The sequence below is a fragment of the Microplitis mediator genome, chromosome 6 (genome assembly GCF_029852145.1).
Source record: "Microplitis mediator isolate UGA2020A chromosome 6, iyMicMedi2.1, whole genome shotgun sequence".
NCBI classification, from domain to species: Eukaryota; Metazoa; Arthropoda; class Insecta; order Hymenoptera; family Braconidae; genus Microplitis; species Microplitis mediator.
The window spans coordinates 18,222,588-18,242,736 of record NC_079974.1 but is presented as its reverse complement, the minus strand read 5'-3'; the positions used below and the strand labels follow the sequence as shown (position 1 = coordinate 18,242,736).

The following is a 20,149-nucleotide window of genomic DNA, read 5'->3' as shown; positions in this document are numbered from 1 at the left end:
AATTACTGTAAAATTACTATATAACCAGAGTGACGAAATGGCACAAAACGACTGTGAATTCACTATGAAATTACCATCAATACACAGTAAACTTACGGTAAAATTGATTTCACTGTGATTTCACTGTGATTTCACAGTAACCCCGAATCCGCGAGGGACGTGAATTCAATTTGACTACAAGTGTTACTGTCAGACAATGACGTTAATTGATTGAAAGTTTCACTTCAAATTGACGGCAAGTTCTTCTGTCAAATTACATTCAGATGACGGCAGTTGATTTGCATCAACTTGCACGCAATAAGTATCATCCAGCCAAGACTTGCCAGAAACTTGTCGTTAAGTTAGTCGTAAATGTGTCACTGCAGAACTTACTAAGCAATTATATTTGGAGTGTGGCTATCAGGGATATATTATAATATAAAATATGATATTGCTGAATGTTCATTCAATTTTGAAAATCGAAATTTTCGTAGTATTATTATTGGTGGTAAGCTAAAAAGAGTTATGGGATTTCGGTCTTTTAAAAACTTGAAGTCCTGAAGCCGAAAATTTATCAGTATTTGATAAATCGAATTATTTTGTATTTTTGGGGAATAGAGCGAATCCTATAGCTTTTCATTGTTTCTCCTACTAATAGACATCGTCATGATCAAAAAATTTTCATGTGGTGTGGACTGATTTCCAACGGGGGCAAAATTACAGGCCACTCTTCCTAAATATACATGAACTTCACCCTCTTAGATTCTCCTTCATCTTCCCTGCTCGGACACTCCGTCATATTTTTCTTAAGACCTTTTGGAGTTTTTCGTACTAGAGAACATCGTAATGAACAAAAACTGTTTCTTCATAGAAAGACATAAACAGAGTCATCCTTATCCATCCTCATTTATCCTCATATGGATCTGTGCTCGAAAAATAAATTTTTCTCAAGACTTTTTAGAGTTTTCCCTACTAGAGGGCATTGTAATGAACAAAAACTCTCTATGTTGTATGGAGTTATTCCCAACAGGGACAAAGTTACAGGCTATTTTTTATACTTTTCTTTGTTTTCGAGGGTCTTATTAATTAGAAAAAATTTTGAGACTTAGTAGTATCTTTTTTTCTTAAATCACTCCGAAATTTTATTTAATTATTTTAATACAATTACATAGCATACAGTTTAGTGTTACATTTGAATATATATTTTTATATACGAATAATAATCATTATTATGTGCTTTATTATTAACTATACTATTAGCAATATAAATATCTCAAGGACAGATTGTAGTACGACGGAGTATCTTGAAAATTTTATAATCGTGCAATCACTTTTATCGTTGAATTTATATTAATCTCACATACTTCAAAACTATGAAAGCGATTCAGGAGTAACAGGGGCTACCAAAAACTTTCCATAAAATAGGAAAATATTTTTTGAAGTGCCTCATTTTTCATCAAAATCAGCTGAACACACTATATATAACTAAAAAATTTTTGTTATAATTGTTTTTTTTTTTAACTTGTTACCTTGTCGTGTCCTGGTCACGCTTTTGTACTCTTGTCCACTCCCTTATGAAAAGAAACGATTTGAAACGATTGAAAAAAAAAAACATTTTAAATACTTTTTAATGCTTTTGAATACTTTGAATACTTTTTAATTGCCCTTCTTATGGGCATTTAACATTGCAAATCGTTTCGAATCGTTTCTTTTAATCAGGGCTATTATATAACATTGAAAATACACTTTCGAATCGAAATTAATCACTTAAATCTAACAATATCATCATGGTCTCATCACTTGTCTGCGTATATAGTTCATTATTTGACGCCACTTAAAAATAATAATTCCAGTAGCTATTAAAATTGAACGCATTTCAAGTTTTCGTGTCATCGTTCTTTTAGTTCTGTAAATAACGATCATTTTCTGAATGGTTATTTCAATAATGAAGCAAACGATTGAGCAGAATAATCCAATTGCCAAAAGTGTAAAAGCAAACTTCAAATCATTAATAACCAAAGGACGATAATAGTTGTTTAGTTCATCTTTCTTCATTTGTATTTTTTTATTTATTGATTGATTAAATATTTCATACCATTTCATCAAAATACCGGACTGCGCTAAAGACATAATAATTTTGTCAACACGTGATGCCAATGGCCAACCATAACGATATAAAAATCCAGCATATCTAGTAAGCAGAGGATTTTTGGCAACATGTAAATCATATGCGTAAATAGCCTGAAGCATATTCATATCAATCCCAATACAAACATTGGAAGTACTGTTATGAATAAAATCTCGACAGTAATCATCGCTGAAAACCATTTTATTTATCAACAATGGATCGTTTATGTATTCTTTCAGTGCATTATGAGCATAAACTTTTGGGTAACGTGGATCTAGAAGATCATCAAGTGTCTCGACATTTTTACGATACACAGGCTTCGTTAAAAATGCAGCTAAATGACCGGAAAACGTCGCTTGTATTATCAGAAAATAAAGAAATATTACGGAAAAAAATATTCTCACCGCCGGTTTGTCCATGCGCGTGTATAGTGAATTATTTATCAACAAACGTAAACATTCAAAAATTGCTAATGACAATTTTTTATTTCTATTATTCTTCATAAAGTAGATGAAAAAAAATGTCAACAACAAAATTATGATTGTTGAAAAAATGATCAAATAGCCGTAATAATCATACATTTTCTCTAGTGGCGTTTCAAATCCACGATTATGCGTCACTATAATTTCGGTTAAATATTTTAGAGGGTATGATACATCAACTACAGTTGCCTTCATATTTCTTTGCATTGTAACCATTACTGTATTTGCAAACATATCTATTTCATTTATCCAAATCAAGTCTTCAATAATGTTTAAATCACTTCCGACCCTCTGTGAATTTGGAAAATAAAATGAAATAATTTTTACATTTAGTGCATTTTTAATGGCATGCAATAAATTAATGGATACAAATTCAACTGAGCCAATCGCATCGACTTCATTTGTCTTTACAAAATCAGAACTTGTTCGAACTTCAAACGCAGTTTTTATTATATAACCATCAAGTTTTCTGGTACGGTCAAAATCAAAATTATAGCATATACTTTCTGTGTGATACCATGAAAAAATTATAATATGTATCAATTAATGAAGAATCAACCGAGTTAATCATGAATAAACAAAAAAAAAAAATTTTAACCCTCGTTCCCTATTTATGAGTCGTTCACGTCTACACGGAAAAAAATGATGGTCAAAATTTTAATAGTTTGTAGTTTATTTTTGACTTAAAATTAGTATATTTGTATACTAATATCAAACCAGGATCATTATATATTACAAAATGGCTATTATTTATATTATAATTTGATACACATAAAAGAGCTAAATTTGTAATTTCGTATATTTAAATTAATATGAAAAAGAATCGATAAATTTGTATCTACGGTTATTTATTACTATTCAAATAAACATAGAAAAATTTTAAAAATTTACCACTTATTCGATTTATGTATATAATAAATTAATTTATAATAACGAATAAATAACATTTTATATTAATTATTAATCAATGGGATAGAATTTATAAAATAAGAGTTAAGCAAAAAATCACTATTTAGTATACTAATTTTGCATTTTATTATTTACCACTTATTCGATTTATGTATATTGTAAATTAATTTATAATGATGAATAAATGATATTTTAAGCTAATAATTGATCAGTGATATCGAATTTATAAAATAAAAGTTAGTAACTTTTTCAACTTTTCGGCTGGAAAAATCAGTATCTAAGATAGCAATTCTTAATTTGATCAATCATTACTTTTTAATAGATGTATGCCATAAATTAATTAATTTTCACTGATAAGTCACGTATTTATATACCTAAAAGTAATAATTTTTACTTACTTTTTAAAATAATTGATAGTAGTTTTTAGGAATCTACAAAAATTAGTAAACTACTTTGCATTAAGTACATAATAGTACTAATTATTGATAACAGATTCCACTTCTTACTATTATGTATCAATTTTTAATATTCTATTTTTTCCGTGTATATAAAATTTTTCATCTAGGATAACTATGTTAGTTTCTTCTTTTGATTTTTTTATGCAGTTATTTTTTAACACCAAGTATAATGAGAGACAGAAATCTGAACGATCTTATTTTGGAATACTAAAACCATTTTGAATTTCGACATATATTCTTTTTCACTAAGTATATTTACGCTCTAAAAAAACATCGGTCGTAAGCAGTCAACAAATAAAAAAACCGTAGACCAAAAACAAAAATATGGAACGAGAGTTACGTTATTACATTATTTTTTTTTTTTACACTACTCACCTTCAGTATAATTACGAAAAAAGATTGCTATGGGTGAAAAATGCTCATTTTCCGGTTCAAATCTCATTAATTTAATCCATGGTGGTGGTGCGTAATTGGTGTACACATTATAAGTATACACTTTATAAATATTATCAAAGTGAATAAAATCGTTACCAAAGCAAATAAGATATGCTGAATCTACATTCATGCGCAATGCAGTGAAGAAAGATTTCAACATTTTAAGATTACATTCTTTACTTTCTTCAAATATTACAATCATCGTTTTTATCTTTATTAATGTATTAAAAGTAAAATCATTCGAGATAATGAACGTAGGTGTTATTAACTCGGAAGAAATTATCATAAATAAATCTATTTTCTTGTATGTTTCTAATTGATTTGTAATATTGTTGTTACAATTTATAATTAGAGTATGATTTTGTAATTCACTCAATGATCTTATTATATCTCCTGCATTACAACTATCAATTAATATAGTTTTCAATTCTGGTTTACAATTTTTCACAATATTTACCTACAATTTGGATATGTTGCGAGTATATTTCCGTGTAAATTAAAAAAAAACTCAAAATTATCTAAATATAAACATATATTTCCAACTTACCATTATTTCGTTATGAGTATTTATGTTTTTAGAATTTGAAATTAAATTATTTTTTCCCATTGTTGAGTAAATTAATAAAAATAATATTAATATTGTGATATTCATTTTGTTAAATACAGGCATGAATTTTTTATTTTTTTATGCTAAATTTATTATTATTTCTATCTACGCAAACTTCTAGATACGAAGCAAAAATTTAAATGCGCATACCCACAAGTACTTTCGGGGTTTATATTAGACGTAGGGTGTTTTATGAGTACTCTTGCATTATTATAATGACTTACTGTCAAATATTGTCAACTAAACAATAATTGGATAAAACACTTGTGATGACGTCTTCTCATACTTAAAGATATTTATAGATCTTTATTATCAGAAAAACGAACACAATTATTTGCTTTCAACTCAAGTTCGAGAAAAGAAGTTAAGACTAAGGGTGCATAATACATTACTGAGGTACATAAAATGAAGAAAATTTAATCAGTTGGCAAACAAATTTTTTTATTATTAATTTACTCAAATAATTCAAAGACGAAGTAATAAAAAAAATCACTTTATTTATGACAGTTATTTCAGTCACGTACATAAAAAGTGCAATAAAAAATATCAGTATTATTTTATAATAAAAAAGGATTCCTTGATAAAATAATTTCATCACTAGCAATAAAAAATATATATTTTTAAACTAAACTCATTATTAGATCAATGACTTTAACACATACTCATCTTTATATTACATCAGTTTAAAAAAAAAACTGTGTACAAAAATAAAAATACTTTCAATAAATCCACCTATTTCGCTTCCAAGACCCAAGTTTAAGTATTTCTTCACTTAACTCCGTGTTATATATTTAGCCAATGAAAAATGTATAAGCACGTTTAGAAGCTCTCGAATATCATCAGATCAGTGAATCAACTGAATATATCTTTCAACACATAATACACGCAATGTTGAGTCTAAATTTTTGACATATCTCTTTTAGAAGGATCGAAAAAAAAAATAACATTTCAAAATTCAAATCTATATATCCATAGGCAATATAATATAAATATGAGTTTTCGAAAATACCCAGGTCAAAAATAAAACTTGATTTAGAATTGGTTTACCAAGTCGAAATAGGGAGCCGTTCTTCACAAGACAAACTCGACTTTTTTTTACAGAGATATGGAATACATTGAGTTTTCGCTTAGTTTAGACTTAACTGGCTTACTTAGTCACGATTTAAGACGAAAAAGTTGAAATCATGTCGAAATTGACTTGATTTAGACTTATTCGACTTAAATTATAAGGCGAAAAAGTCAAAACTAAGGTGAAATAATTTTGATATATTAAAGCGAAAGTAAGGCGAATAAATAACTTTTTTTCGACTTGGTTCAGCAAATCAAAAGTAAGGTGAATGACTATCGTGCTCGAAGTAAAGACGAATAAGTTCACGGAGAAAAAAGCAAGTCAAAATTAAATAATAATTACAATCACAATGAAAAATTTGCTATCTCAAATAAAAAATTACAATCAGGGAGATAAATTTACTATTTGAGATTGAAAAAATTACTATCTGGAATAAATCTTTCATAAAGCTAGCTTACTAATATTTACTAAGTACAATAGTACAAATTATTGGTACATTATAATTTTTATTTGTCGCTAGTAAATTTTATTTTGAATGTAGTAATTTTTATAATCAATAGAAATTATTATTCTAAATAATATGTTGTAATTTTTACTTTGAGTTTTGTAGAAGTTTTGATTTTGTTTTTAACATTTCAATATTACTTCTCGGATTGTTAGTTTTATTTTTAATTTAGTAAAAATTACTTAATTTTTTTCTCCGTGTTGAAACTAAGATAAAAAAATACGAATAAAGTTGAAATAAGTTGAAACTAAAATAAAACAAGTTCAAAAAGTAGAAAAATATTTAATTTAAGTCGAAAAAGTCGAGATCTTATCGAAAAATCGTCGGCAAATCGACAACTTCAAAAGAAAATGAGGTGAAGCGAGCCTGAATCAAGTTTTATTTTTGACCCGGGATAACTAAAAGTATATCTTTAGCAGAATTATATTAAATACAGCATGACAGATCATAGTATTAAATACTTGTACTATAATCAGCACTTAAAACTTTAAGATACAAATTCCCAAAACGTCTACACCGCAGCTGTGTAACGAACCGTTGGCACGTGCCTCTCAGTTTGTCTAATTAACACTCAAAGATTTTTAAATCTATAACAACCTTCTAATATGATTAATGAATATCTTAATTTAATAACTTAATTATTAAAACAAGCAAAATATATTTATAATGTTTGTCCAAAAATTATCATACATTTATTATGATTAATTATCAAACTATTAATAATAATTGTTTTTCACTTTTTCCATAACTTTTTTCTGTTTAAATTTGGAAACATTAAGTAGTATGGCTCAGTGCCTACGAATCAACGACCATAACGTCCGATAATACTTAGAGACGAACATAATTCTAAGTTATATTTATATATGACAGTTTAAATTTCTCTATAATATTAAATTTATATAATTAACCATTGCTACTTAATTTAATTAAAATATTTTTATTTAAATATTTAAATATCATTATTAAAAGTAAAAGTTTATATTTCGCGTATAATAACAATAACAATAAAAAAACTAATTTAATATTAATGTTTATGCAAGAGGTTTAAATATTAAACATAGGGGGTAGACATTGACAATCAATTACTTAAGATTTTTGACTTGTTCGTGACAATCTCGGACTACTGTTTGTTTTCATAATTGAGTATAACGTAAATCATACTCTCTATATATACATATATTCATACATCGAAATAGTAGTAGCAGCTGCAGTATAAGTGGTATAATATATGTTTATAAAGTGTAGGTGGATATAGAGATTTAACTTTGCCAATCAAATGTCATAGCTATCAAGACGAGTGTCGTCACGCCCAAACATGAAACATTAACTCAACTCATGTCCACATATATTATATATATACATATATAAGATATGAGAAGTAGAAAGCGAGCCAACTGTAAATGTTAACGCGCGAAAGCAAAGTTTAACTTGACAACTTGATATTGTATGATAATTTACTATTTTTGTTTTTATTTAAATAATTAGTTATTAATATTTTAAAAAGCAACAAAATTTATTTTTGATTCCAGAAAAAAAAAGAAATAATTTTCCTGGACTTGTACGCAATTTATCAGCATACCGTACATACTGCAAGTTGTTTATGGGGTAACTATGTACTATGTTTTAATTATTTTTAATTTTATTACCACGATTTGGTCTATTTTGTTTTTTTGTAAGCTTTCAAAAGAACATTTGATTTAACTTCGCGTCGGCGTACATAGACATTATATTATTGTAACACGGTTGTGGAACGTGTTTCTTGAAGCGAGGGCGGCTAAAACACAGTACAGCGTCTACTGACACTCAAACGTGTGACGGAAATACCCCGAATACGAAGTCGGGAATAGGCCGTTAATCCTAACGACGATAGGTTCTCTCGAAGGCTCTCATATGCATACATTTATATCTATATATATATATATTTAAACTAAGCCATTTTGATACATCTCTACCTTCTTAACACTACTTCTTAACGGTATTAAAATTAATAATAGTTCTTCTTGTCTTTTACTTAACATCCAAAATTCTAATTAAAATTAATTTCATTTATTTATACACAATTATTCCCATAATTCGCAATTAAAATTAAATACTCAAATATTTTACAAATTTTAAATATACTTATCTATTTATAACTATTTTTTATTCATGTAATTTATGGATTGATATTAAATTGGTAGTCAAGTAGAAGAAGATCGGCCTGTTCCCCTTTGCTGGCGAACTCAAATTTCAGCGGCAGCAAAGCGGAAAAAGACAAATCCTCATCAACCTTTTTGGCTAAAGCGGCTTCTTTTAACTTCAAAATTATTATTAACATCAACAATAACAATGATAATTTTATGTGCCGACATTATTTTCACGTGAGACGTTATTATATTTACACATCACATGTAATCATCATAAAATATTATGAGTGAAGGCTGGAATAATTATTCCAAGATTTACAGCCTGTTTCAAACGGTAACAGCTATGTTTCTTTTTGGACGACGCTCAGTCTAACAATTCAAATGTTCAAACGTACATGCTTGCAGTTTCCACGAAAACATTAGCACTACAAATTAGACCACCTGGTCGGATCAAAATTCTTACTTTGTAATTTAAATTTGAATAATTGCCCATTATTACAAATGATTTATTTCATAAATATACAAACAATGCACTAATATCTATATAAAGATATCTGGGACAAAATGGAGATGCTAAAAAAAGTAATCGAAAAATTCTATTTACTCAAAAAATTAATTTCAAACGCAACGAGAGCCTAAAAGTTTTTTTAAATACCTGTAGTTTTGGAGTACCTGCTTTATTTATTAATATACTTATTAGTTATTACTTACCGTTGCATAATAAATTTATTTTATGACCACAGTCTTATCTAGTATTTGGTTCGTTCAAGGAAATAGAAATTTAACACTTCCGATACGTAAATTTTATGGGTACGTCAAAACGATATATGCACAGGATATACATAACTATATTTAGATTTTAGCTTTTCTAGTAAAATTTTATGTATGTACGTAAAGTAATGCAACTGCCCTAGAAATTTAAGGTGCATTTTCATTCAGTACATTTACAATAAAAAAAAAAATTAAAATTACAATAAAAATCCTTATAAATTATAAATTTTTAAAAATTATCTTCACTAAATGAAATAATTTTCCAATTAATAAGCATACTATTGAATTTTGATAAAATCATATATATAATTATACCCTTGCCTGAAAAACTTGGTCTACTTCTGTGTGCTTTCTTAAATTCAATTGTTTATCCTCAGCGCGGTTCTGGCTTGGCTCTTAAATTACATTACTTCCAGAAATGTTTTATTTGTTTGGATTGGCATAGTCGACACGTAGACGGCGAAATTCCTCACGCCCGCTACGTCGTGTCCAACTTAGATCCCCAACGATTATCTGGTGTTGAACGCAAAAAGCTCACTACGCATTTCTCAGTACTCTACTTTTCTCATTTTCCCTCATTACATTGCATTCATTCTCTTCTTGTACTTTTCGTTACTTGTACTCTCTTTTCCTACTCTTTGATTTTTTCTTACATTATTTGGTCCATCTTTCCATTCTGTTATGTTCGGCATCAAGTCACATTCCGGAGGTCTGCTTGTCGACTAGAGATGAAATTATCTGGAACCGACTGTCACTGACTAACTATATGGCGCCTCTTTTTTAAAAAACATTTTTTTTTTCTTTAAATAAATATATCATTTATCAAATATTTAACTGTCATAATTTAATTCTATAGTTAATTTACACATTCATGTTTATTATTTAAATAAATATATCAAATCTATTATTAATTAAAAATATATCTATTAATTTTTAAAAAATGTTAATATTACATTTTTAATTATCAACATTTTTATTAATTAGTTCGTGCAATTAATTAATAAATAATTAATCTCAGCTTTTTAAATTTAATATTAATCATTAAATACATTGATCATGTTAGTTATTAGTTGGTATATAAATAAATAATTAAATTAAAAGCTTAAGAAGGATCAAATAATTAGTCAATTAGATTTGTCAATTAAATTGCCATTTATTTATAAAAGTTATTAATTATAATCGTAAAAACAAATTATTAATAAATATTAGCATGAGTAAAAAATGACTATTTACCCCAGATGACGAAGAAAAAAACCATTTTCTTCTGTATAACTTTTAGTCGATGTAAAAAAGTATTTTCGATGATTCGAGAGTAGAGGAAATAATATTATTAGATACAGAAGAAATTTCGAGAGAGCAAAACTCAAAGACGAATGCCAGCTGCGTACTGACTGTTTCTCAAACTTCATTCACGAAGACATGCGGGTGTGTTAGATCGAGCTTTCGAGCGTTTACGCAAGCGCGATTGTGCTTTTAAATCTGTATACATATATATAGATTTATTTTGTCCCATTGGGCTCTCACGGACGTGCTTAACCCCCTCACGATTTATTTCGATTCATTGAAATATCTTCCCAACTGTTATTAATAGGACGCGCTGTTACTTTTCCGTTTCCGGATAAAAAGAAAAATTTTAAGTGCCTACACGTATATTTTTAATGTTTCATATTAATTTTCAACGGTTAAAATCAAGAGATTTTCTTTTTAATTAAGAGTTTCACTCTTTCGCAATTGAGTTTAAATTATTAAGTGTAAAAAAAAATAATAGTAAATAAGTACCTTGGCTATTTTAGAGTGATGATTTGACGAAAACTTTCTATTGTAAAATTATTTTCATTAGACAGATATTTTGACGTTTGTAAGCACTAAGAGAAATCTTTTGGCATGAATCCAGGCTCACTTGTACCATTCTTGTATAAATATTATTCCACTTTAAGGAAATACATACGATTTTTTAATATAACTTTTTTTTTTAATTTTTTTATTTTCTCTTTGAAATTATTATCAACTTAATCTCAAAAGATTCGATAATTGATTAATGATAGATCGTAAATATTTGAATGAATAAATATTGATTTTATTGCCACAAAAATAAATAATCAAAATATTTTTTCATCATTTTGATTGCCGCAACCAGACTAAAAATAAATTTAATATCTTTTAATATTTGACGAACAGAAAATTTTCAAACGATCCATAGTTTTCTGAATAACAACAAAATCTCACTTAGATTCATACACGGAAAAAATGATGCTCAAAATTTTAATAGTTTGTAGTTTATTTTTGACTTAAAATTAGTATATTTGTATACTAATATCAAACCAGGATCATTATATATTACAAAATGGCTATTATTTATATTATAATTTGATACACACAGAAGAGCAAAATTTGTAATTTCGTATATTTAAATTAATATGAAAAAGAATCGATAAATTTGTATCTACAGTTATTTATTACTATTCAAATAAACATAGAAAAATTTTTAAAATTTACCACTTATTCGATTTATGTATATAATAAATTAATTTATAATAACGAATAAATAACATTTTTTATTAATTATTAGTCAATGGGATAGAATTTATAAAATAAGAGTTCAAAGTTTTCGGTATTTTTATCAGCAAAAAATCAGTATCTAGTATACTAATTTTTCATTTTATTATTTACCACTTATTCGATTTATGTATATTGTAAATTAATTTATAATGATGAATAAATGATATTTTAAGCTAATAATTGATCAGTGATCGAATTTATAAAATAAAAGTTAGTAACTTTTTCAATTTTTCGGCTGGAAAAATCAGTATCTAAGATAGCAATTCTTAATTTGACCAATCATTACTTTTTAATAGATGAATGCCATAAATTAATTAATTTCCACTAATAATTCACGTATTTGTATACCTAAAAGTAATAATATTTACTTACTTTTTGAAATAATTGATAGTAGTTTTTCGGAATCTACAAAAATTAGTAAACTACTTTGCATTAAGTACACAATAGTACTAATTATTGATAACAGATTTCACTTTTTACTATTATTTATCAATTTTTAATATTCTGTTTTTTCCGTGTAGCACATTCTAAGATATGAAACAGCAAATACGAAAAGAAAATTATAACTAGACGTCCGACATGAATTTTGTCAAAAATTATTCAAAAATCTAGTAAATCTTAAGATGACATCACTCTTATTGCTGAGACATAATAAAGAGATGTTATCACATAATAAATAAGTGAAGAAAAATTTTGAGTAATTTTTGAACTTGAGTACTTTGATGTTGAGAAGAGAGTTAAATTGAATTATCTAATTAACTTTTAGATGACGAAATTATTTAGTAGATTTATAAATGTGAAATATAATGAAAATGAAATATTCGCGCCGTTTGCTTTTTAAATGGTCCATGAATTAACTTAACTGTCTAATAATGCAATGACAGTTATTATTATACAAAATTATGAACAAACATCAAACAAAAACTCTACTTAAAGAGCGAATGGATTAATCTATAAAATAATTTATTAGTATGGGACGGAAAAAAACAAAAAATGTATCAAGAATACATCGGATAATGATCCGATTTTACCGGTAAGCGCAGCAAAATCTGACGAGGGGGCGGTATCTATTCCGGGTGCGTGTACTTCCAAAATTAAACGACGCAAAGCGAGACGCCACCCGCCGTTTTAACATAACCGTAGGCAGAACATCTTTTTTCTCTGTCTCTCCTACTCATAGTGATACTTATTTCTTGGATATATATTATCCTCCTCTCTTACGCTCCTTAAACACGGCGTATTCTCTATATACACCGTTTCCTGTGTTTCGCGACTTACTCTGCCATCACGCAGATCAGTTCATTAGCTGCGACACGGTTTGAGTTACGAAAAAAAAATAAATAAAAATCAACATCTAACGGTTACTACGAATAAAGTGCTTAGGAAATTTAAGGGGTCAGGAAGATATGCTGAATTATGGAGACCGAGCTGTTGCAGAATTACATACCGGAAGTCACTGCCGCTCCAATCGTATACAGCAAAAAATCTTTAATAGTTTCGTTACTGGATAAACAGTAATGTCAACTTATTTCGGAAAATTGGCTTTTCATACTTTCAAAAACTAACGTAAAATCGTACACTTATCGGAAGGAAACCTCGAACTCTCGTGAGGAAGGGAGCTCGAGAGTTCTTGCGATACGGACACAATTTAGCGCAAATTAATAGAGTAAAAATCTGTAAAAAAGTTTAGTCAGTATTCTACACCGTAATTTTAACAATATTGTGTCAATTCTTACTCGAGCATCACGTTCGTCCACATTTTAGTAGAATCTTCTGGGCCTTTCCTCGGGTTTACCAAGAATCCTAAGGCCTGATGGTGGAAAACGGTTAAAGCGCACATTATTTCTGAAGCTCTTTCAATGTAAAATAATAGAAAATACTGTAGGAAAAAAATTTTATGTCCCAGAACATTTACAGACACGTGAGTCTAGGTAAAGTCGATGGCAACCTTTTTTGTGTGTCGATCAATTGATTTTTTTTCATCTTGCCTACTGATCATTATCCCAGATCATTTTTGAGGCTCCTCCGGTGCAAAATAATAGAAAACGAAAATTCATGGTGACTTTAGACAATCAGATGTTCGAAAAAGAAGCTTCACATACGTTCAATCCCTGTTTAGAAAATCTCATAGAATCCAATAGTTTCTCATAAATTCCGATAGAGATTTTATAAGATCTCCTTCTTATTATCAAGATCCGATTGACAGTTTCTTATCACGTATAGCTTTTACTTTTTTTTTTTTTAAGGTATATTTATATTATCAGACCTCGGGCAATCCCCTACCCGGCCAACTTTGTCGAATTCAAATTCAAATTCAATTTTCAAATTTTTCCTTTTTAAACCAAATCAAATTCACTTCAAGTCAGATCAAATTCTAAAGATCGTCGACCAGACGAATCTCAGGATCGAAAGACCTCACACTTTGCGTGTGAAAAATTCTTTCAGCAACCCACTGGGATTCGAACCCACGCCTGCCTAGTGATCAAGTTCAAGCTTTATATATATATATATATATATATATTATAAGGCCTTGGGCATACCCAATCTAGCCAATCGAGTCGAATTCATATACGAATCAAATTCACGCCTCAACCAAATCAAATTCAATTTTGAAACCAGATCGAATTCATGGATCGGCGACGATACGAACCTCAGGGCCAAAAGACCTCACACTCTTTCTGTGAAAAATTCTTTCGGCAACCGCTGGGATTCGAACCCACGCCTGCCCAGTGATCAAGTTCGAGAGGCCTAGGTCTTACGCTTTTTTTTTTTTCACAAAATAACCATCACACTTCCATCTATTACGATTTATACAAACTGTTCTGTTACGCGCGGTCGATAATATAAGCTTCTTTCTTCTTTCGTAATTATGCCGCGAATTACTAGTAGGAACGGCAGATGCCCTTCCACTCCATTCTAATGTTCGCGCATCCATACCATGGGCAAAGACGAGTTTTATTCGGGATTTTAGCTTCGGGACAATAGCCCTTCTATAGATAGGCAACATGCATATATATCGATACATCGAATTAAACTCGAGTCGATAGAAGCAACCATAATAAAAGCTCCTAGCTCCACAACTTAGCACAGTATTAGCACATATCAATACATTGTTTCATGTCCTTCCATCAATTATCAGTATCAGTATTAGTTATTAAATGTTTTAATAATTTTTACACAAGTAATCAGTTAAAATTTTTTCCAACAATCATGTCAATTTAACCCTCCGATAATAATTGTAGTCAGCAACTAAAATTTAAAAGTGTGTGAAACCAAAGAGCATTTTAGTTCAATAACATGTGTGAGCCTTATTGGGAACCGCTTGCAGACGTTTATATAGCCGAGAAATCACTATTTCTCAATGAAGATAATTACACCTACTGTCTTTGTAGTCGTGTCTTCATCAGGTAATTATCATTTATTATTTAATTATTCATTTATTCATTCATTCATTTATTTATTTCAGCTAAAAATTTAATAAAAATAAATTAATATCTCGAGTATCGATAAAAAGAAGTAGTTTATTTTTGATGCGGTATCGATTTGTAACGTGAACACATGATTAAGTTAAACTATTATTATGTGGGCTCGTGACATCAGTAACAAGTTAATAAATGTCAAGGGTCGTTTATGTAATGCTTAATAATTGTTATTAATATTTATTTGTAATGTCAAATTCGTGGTTTATATAATGTACTGTATAATACTGTACTTATTGATTAGCTCGCTGGCATTTATTTATTTTTATTTTCTACTGTGTACTTTATTTTGCTGCTTATTAATTACTAATTTTTTTTGTTTAATAGAAATCCTGAAATTTATACAGTAGTTCAAGATGATGAAGCTGGAGACGAAAATCAAAATGAAAATGATTGTTTACCAGAAATGCTGGATAGTCATAAGCAGAATTTAGTTGAAGCCCAAATAACTGAAAAACATGATGTAGGATTTAAATTATTATCTTTATATAATTTATTACAGCTGATAATGAAATGCTTTGTGTTATTGGAATTGTTTGAAAAAGTCTTTTAAAGCCTCACAATTCTGACAAAGACACTGATGATTTATCTTTTATTTTTTTTTTTATTTTTATTTACTGACGATGATTTTATTTTAGGAAGAGCCAGTAAGTTGCTATTGCAGTGCATCGCATACGGACAATAATTATTCAACAGATGAGTATGACTCAGTTCGTGATTCTGTCCAAAGGTCAACGGCACAGAATTTTACCCACAAATTGGGACTACATCAGTCTGATTCAGGAGCTGATTTATCTGAGTACCATGAGCAGTACGAACCTAAAAATACTTCTACACATACAACAACAACATCAACATCAACAATGTGCGATAAATCAAAGTCACCGAAAGCCCTACAGCCAATAATTACTGCTAAGACACGTGAGTTAAATAATAAATGGCTGAATAATTATAGCGAATTTAATATCACGTGTGACATTGACTCAGATATTTATGACCCCTATTTAAATGTCGATATAATGTACGGCAATGGAGAAAAAAGTCTCGTAGAAGTATCGTGGGAAAAATTTTGGGCTGAAAATGGCGAGCAATTAATTTGGGCATCATGGATTTCCAAGTACGCGGACTATATAAATCCGGAATATTTAAAAGATATAAATATTGACCCGCCAACAGCAGCGTCGATTGAAAACAAAAAGACAAGAAGTGATTTCATCGAAAAATTCAGCGAACAGAACACGTGTTTTCCAAGCCAAGCGCACAAAAACTGCGCCTCAGAACGTTCGAACTTCGAAGGGATATTTTTAAAAACAAAATCTAGTGAGTCGGGAGGAAGAAGTAGAAACAGCGTGAGTTTTTCATTTGAAACTGATGTCCAGGAGATGATTAATGACAAAGACGCTGAAGAAAATCGTAAAAGAATAGGGAGTTACGACGAGGGTGAAATAACTGGAGACGGCTGGAACCCACTGAGTCCTTACAGCGTCGAGGACAGTTACAATCAAACGTCAAATGCTGAGGACGAAAGACTAATAGCAATGTCACGTTGCGACTCAACCAACGGGTCAATCGCAAAAACGTACGCGACCATGTCGGACTCGATGACCAACGTAACTAAAATGACTTTGTCTGAGTCAAGTTTTGATTCAAACTCAGCGCGGTCTTTGAGTCTCGTCAGCTCAGTGACTAGTTCTACTGAGAGCAATGCTACGACCAACAGCAGTTTGGATCAAGATAACGAATTGCCATCGACAGACAACGACAAGTACTGGCAGTATCTTTGGAAAATGAATTTTCAAGTTATGTATGAAAAACATTATGATAATTTTGTATTACGTTTTGAAAAATATAGAAATAGCGTTAATAATTCACCAATGACTGATAAACATGATGATAATCATCATCATTATGCTCAACACCAACTTCAACAACCTCAACAATATCAACATCAAAATAATTCATTTGATGACAATGATAATGATGACGATAACGATGACGACGATGGCGACATTATTATTATTGATGCAAATGAATTAAAAACACCAATTAAAAATCAACCGCACAAAAGTGAAAGTAAAACTGGGACCAGAAAATCAATGTCAAAACGACGATTGGATTCAAAGAAAAAAATAATTGATTCTGTTGGTGTACTGATGCGTAATTTGACTATGAAGTCATCGGATCCTGACACAGAGATAATTGAAAGCGAATCTGTGTCTGAAAAAACTCAGGGAGCGAAACCAAAGGATTCATCATCGTCTCATCAAGATGACACTAAAAATTCCCCTGCAGTAACGTCTATTTTAAGTTTTATAAAATCAAACGATGATGATGATGAAGGCGATAAACCTCACGAAAATAAACCTACTGCACTGAAACGCTCCCACGCTCTAGATGTCGAAGAAACTGAAGAAGGCTTAGAAACAATTAAAAAGGCCTTTTCAGTGATGGGTTACACATTTAGTGACTACAATAAAAATTTAAAATTACAAGGAGAAGTTGTTTATCGGAAAAAACATGTGAGATTACCCAACCGACAGCTAAAAATGAAATTAAACCGCTCAAAGCTGGCTAACAAACACACATATTTTGATGAAAACGGTTACGAAATAACAGACACCATTGATAAAGTAAAACAGTATCTGTCCTTCTGCCCGATAACTCTTCCCTTAGAAACGGAGCTGCAGCCGAATGACAAAGGCTCCTATACCAAAGTCCAGTTTACCTCGAGCTCGGACGAAGAATGTGATACTGGTATCAATAATGCTAAGCTGAACGCAAAGCGTCTCATCTTCAGCAAGCCCAGCACGAGCTCTATGGAAACGCCGCCTGATGTAAACGCAACCTTCGACAGTTGCGAAAATACCGATGACGTTTTCGAAAGCGAAGTTGTTCAGTTCGAGACAGAGATCGATAATAAATGTGATATTAAAACGAGCATTGTCGATGATTTCGTGATTATAGATGATAAACCAGTTACCGATCCAGCTCAAACGACGAATAATTTAATTAAAGAACAGGGTCAGACTGATGTGATAAATTATAAACCGACAAACGACGATGATAGCGTAAGAAAGTCGCTTAAAAAACGGCGTAGAAAGCAAGTAAAGAGAAACATAAGTCTTCCGATCGAGGTGGATAACGATCGCGAACTGATGAAGTACTGGGTAAAACGTTACCGTTTGTTTAGTAAATTTGATCAGGGTATTAAATTAGATCGCGAGAGCTGGTTCTCAGTTACTCCTGAAAAAATAGCGATGCACATTGCTGAGCGCTGTCGCTGTGATACTATCGTAGATGCCTTCTGCGGCGCTGGTGGCAACGCTATACAATTTGCGTTGACCTGCGAACGCGTTATCGCCATTGATATTGATGAAAGTAAAATTCAATTGGCGCGTAATAACGCCCGTGTTTATGGCGTTGAAGACAGAATTGAGTTCATTGTCGGTGATTTTTTTAAGTTGGCTGATAAGTTGATCGCCGATGTTGTTTTTCTAAGTCCGCCTTGGGGTGGCCCCAAGTACGCACACGATGAAACTTTTAATTTGAATAATATTCTAAGTCCTACTGGTGGTTCCAAGTTGTTTAGTGTAGCTCAAAAAATTTCACCAAATATTTCTTACTTTTTGCCACGAAACATTGATACGATACAGGTAATTTTTAAAACTCCATTAGGGTGTGCCACTTTAGGGCCTTTTTTTGACGCACCACCAGCTTTTATACTTGCAGAAAAGTAAAATGAGATGCCTGTTAAAATTAGAGCCCTTAATTTTAATATTAACAGCTGGCTCATCGCGATTTTCCATTTAAATAACATGGGAAAAAAAATTTTAAGGCGTACTGTGCAAATAAGCCCAGGATACATTTTTGTAGGGAATTTAATACTCTACAAATTAAATCTCTTATCATTTTTTGATAAATCCATCTGTTCAAAAGTTATCGGATCTTGAAGTCAAATTTATAGTAAATTTCTAGATCTTTTTACTTTTCCGTCGAAACTATCAGACTTATCATAAAATCTCATAGAATCTTTTTTGTAGACAATTTTATTTCCTACAAATTATCTCTGATAAAGTTTTTTCGAATTCCGCATAATTTTGTAGTTATTTCTATTTTAATGTCAAGCTTTTTAAATCGTGCGTTGAAAAAAAAAGTTACCCTAAAATGGCATACCCTAATAATTATATATAATTAATAAATTAATTAATTTTTTAAAATTTTTTCAGCTCGCCATTTTAGCAGGACCTGGAGGTGGTGTAGAAGTTGAGCAAAATTTTCTTGATCGAAAACTCGTAGCTCTGACTGCATATTTCGGTGAACTTCTCAGGGACTGTTAATGAATATCAATAATTAATTAACTAATTAATCTCAGTGTTAATATATCAACGAAAAAAAAAAACTACACAAGTGATCTAATCTAATGATAGCTTGTAAAATCTTTCAATGTCCTCAAAATTGTACAATATGCTTTTAATTTACACCGACGTAAGTATTCCAACACACAAACATTTAAAAAAAAAACAATACTTTCAACGGCTTCCAAAAAAATTATTCTAAGTTTTTATTGTAAACTTGTATCGTTTTATTATATTATAAATAAATTAATCACCAAAACGCACTAGTTATTATAAATTACGTTAAA

The 20,149-nt window shown here is 30.0% G+C and overlaps 2 protein-coding genes across 2 annotated transcripts in view; both read left to right on the top strand.

Moving 5' to 3' along the window:
• The window catches only part of LOC130670240 (dynactin subunit 6), a 55,147-nt gene that overhangs the window by 8,482 nt on the left and 26,516 nt on the right, over positions 1-20,149 (top strand). The window contains exon 2 of the mRNA XM_057473539.1: positions 8,102-8,177. The gene's annotated coding sequence lies outside the window, so the exon portion shown is untranslated. The remainder of the gene's footprint in view (positions 1-8,101; positions 8,178-20,149) is intronic.
• LOC130670236 (trimethylguanosine synthase) lies at positions 15,026-19,951 on the top strand. The gene is made up of 4 exons (XM_057473531.1): positions 15,026-15,435; positions 15,835-15,970; positions 16,146-19,160; positions 19,734-19,951. The coding sequence occupies exons 1-4, from the start codon at positions 15,326-15,328 to the stop codon at positions 19,842-19,844; spliced, it is 3,372 nt and encodes a 1,123-aa protein (XP_057329514.1). The 5' UTR covers positions 15,026-15,325; the 3' UTR covers positions 19,845-19,951.

Coding starts and splice junctions, on each gene's coding strand:
- LOC130670236 (XM_057473531.1), top strand. CDS start 15,326: ATGTGTGAGCCTTATTGGGAACCGCTTGCAGACGTTTATATAGCCGAG. Junction 15,971..16,145: donor AAATAACTGAAAAACATGAT/GTAGGATTTAAA, acceptor ATTTTATTTTAG/GAAGAGCCAGTAAGTTGCTA. Junction 19,161..19,733: donor GAAACATTGATACGATACAG/GTAATTTTTAAA, acceptor AAATTTTTTCAG/CTCGCCATTTTAGCAGGACC.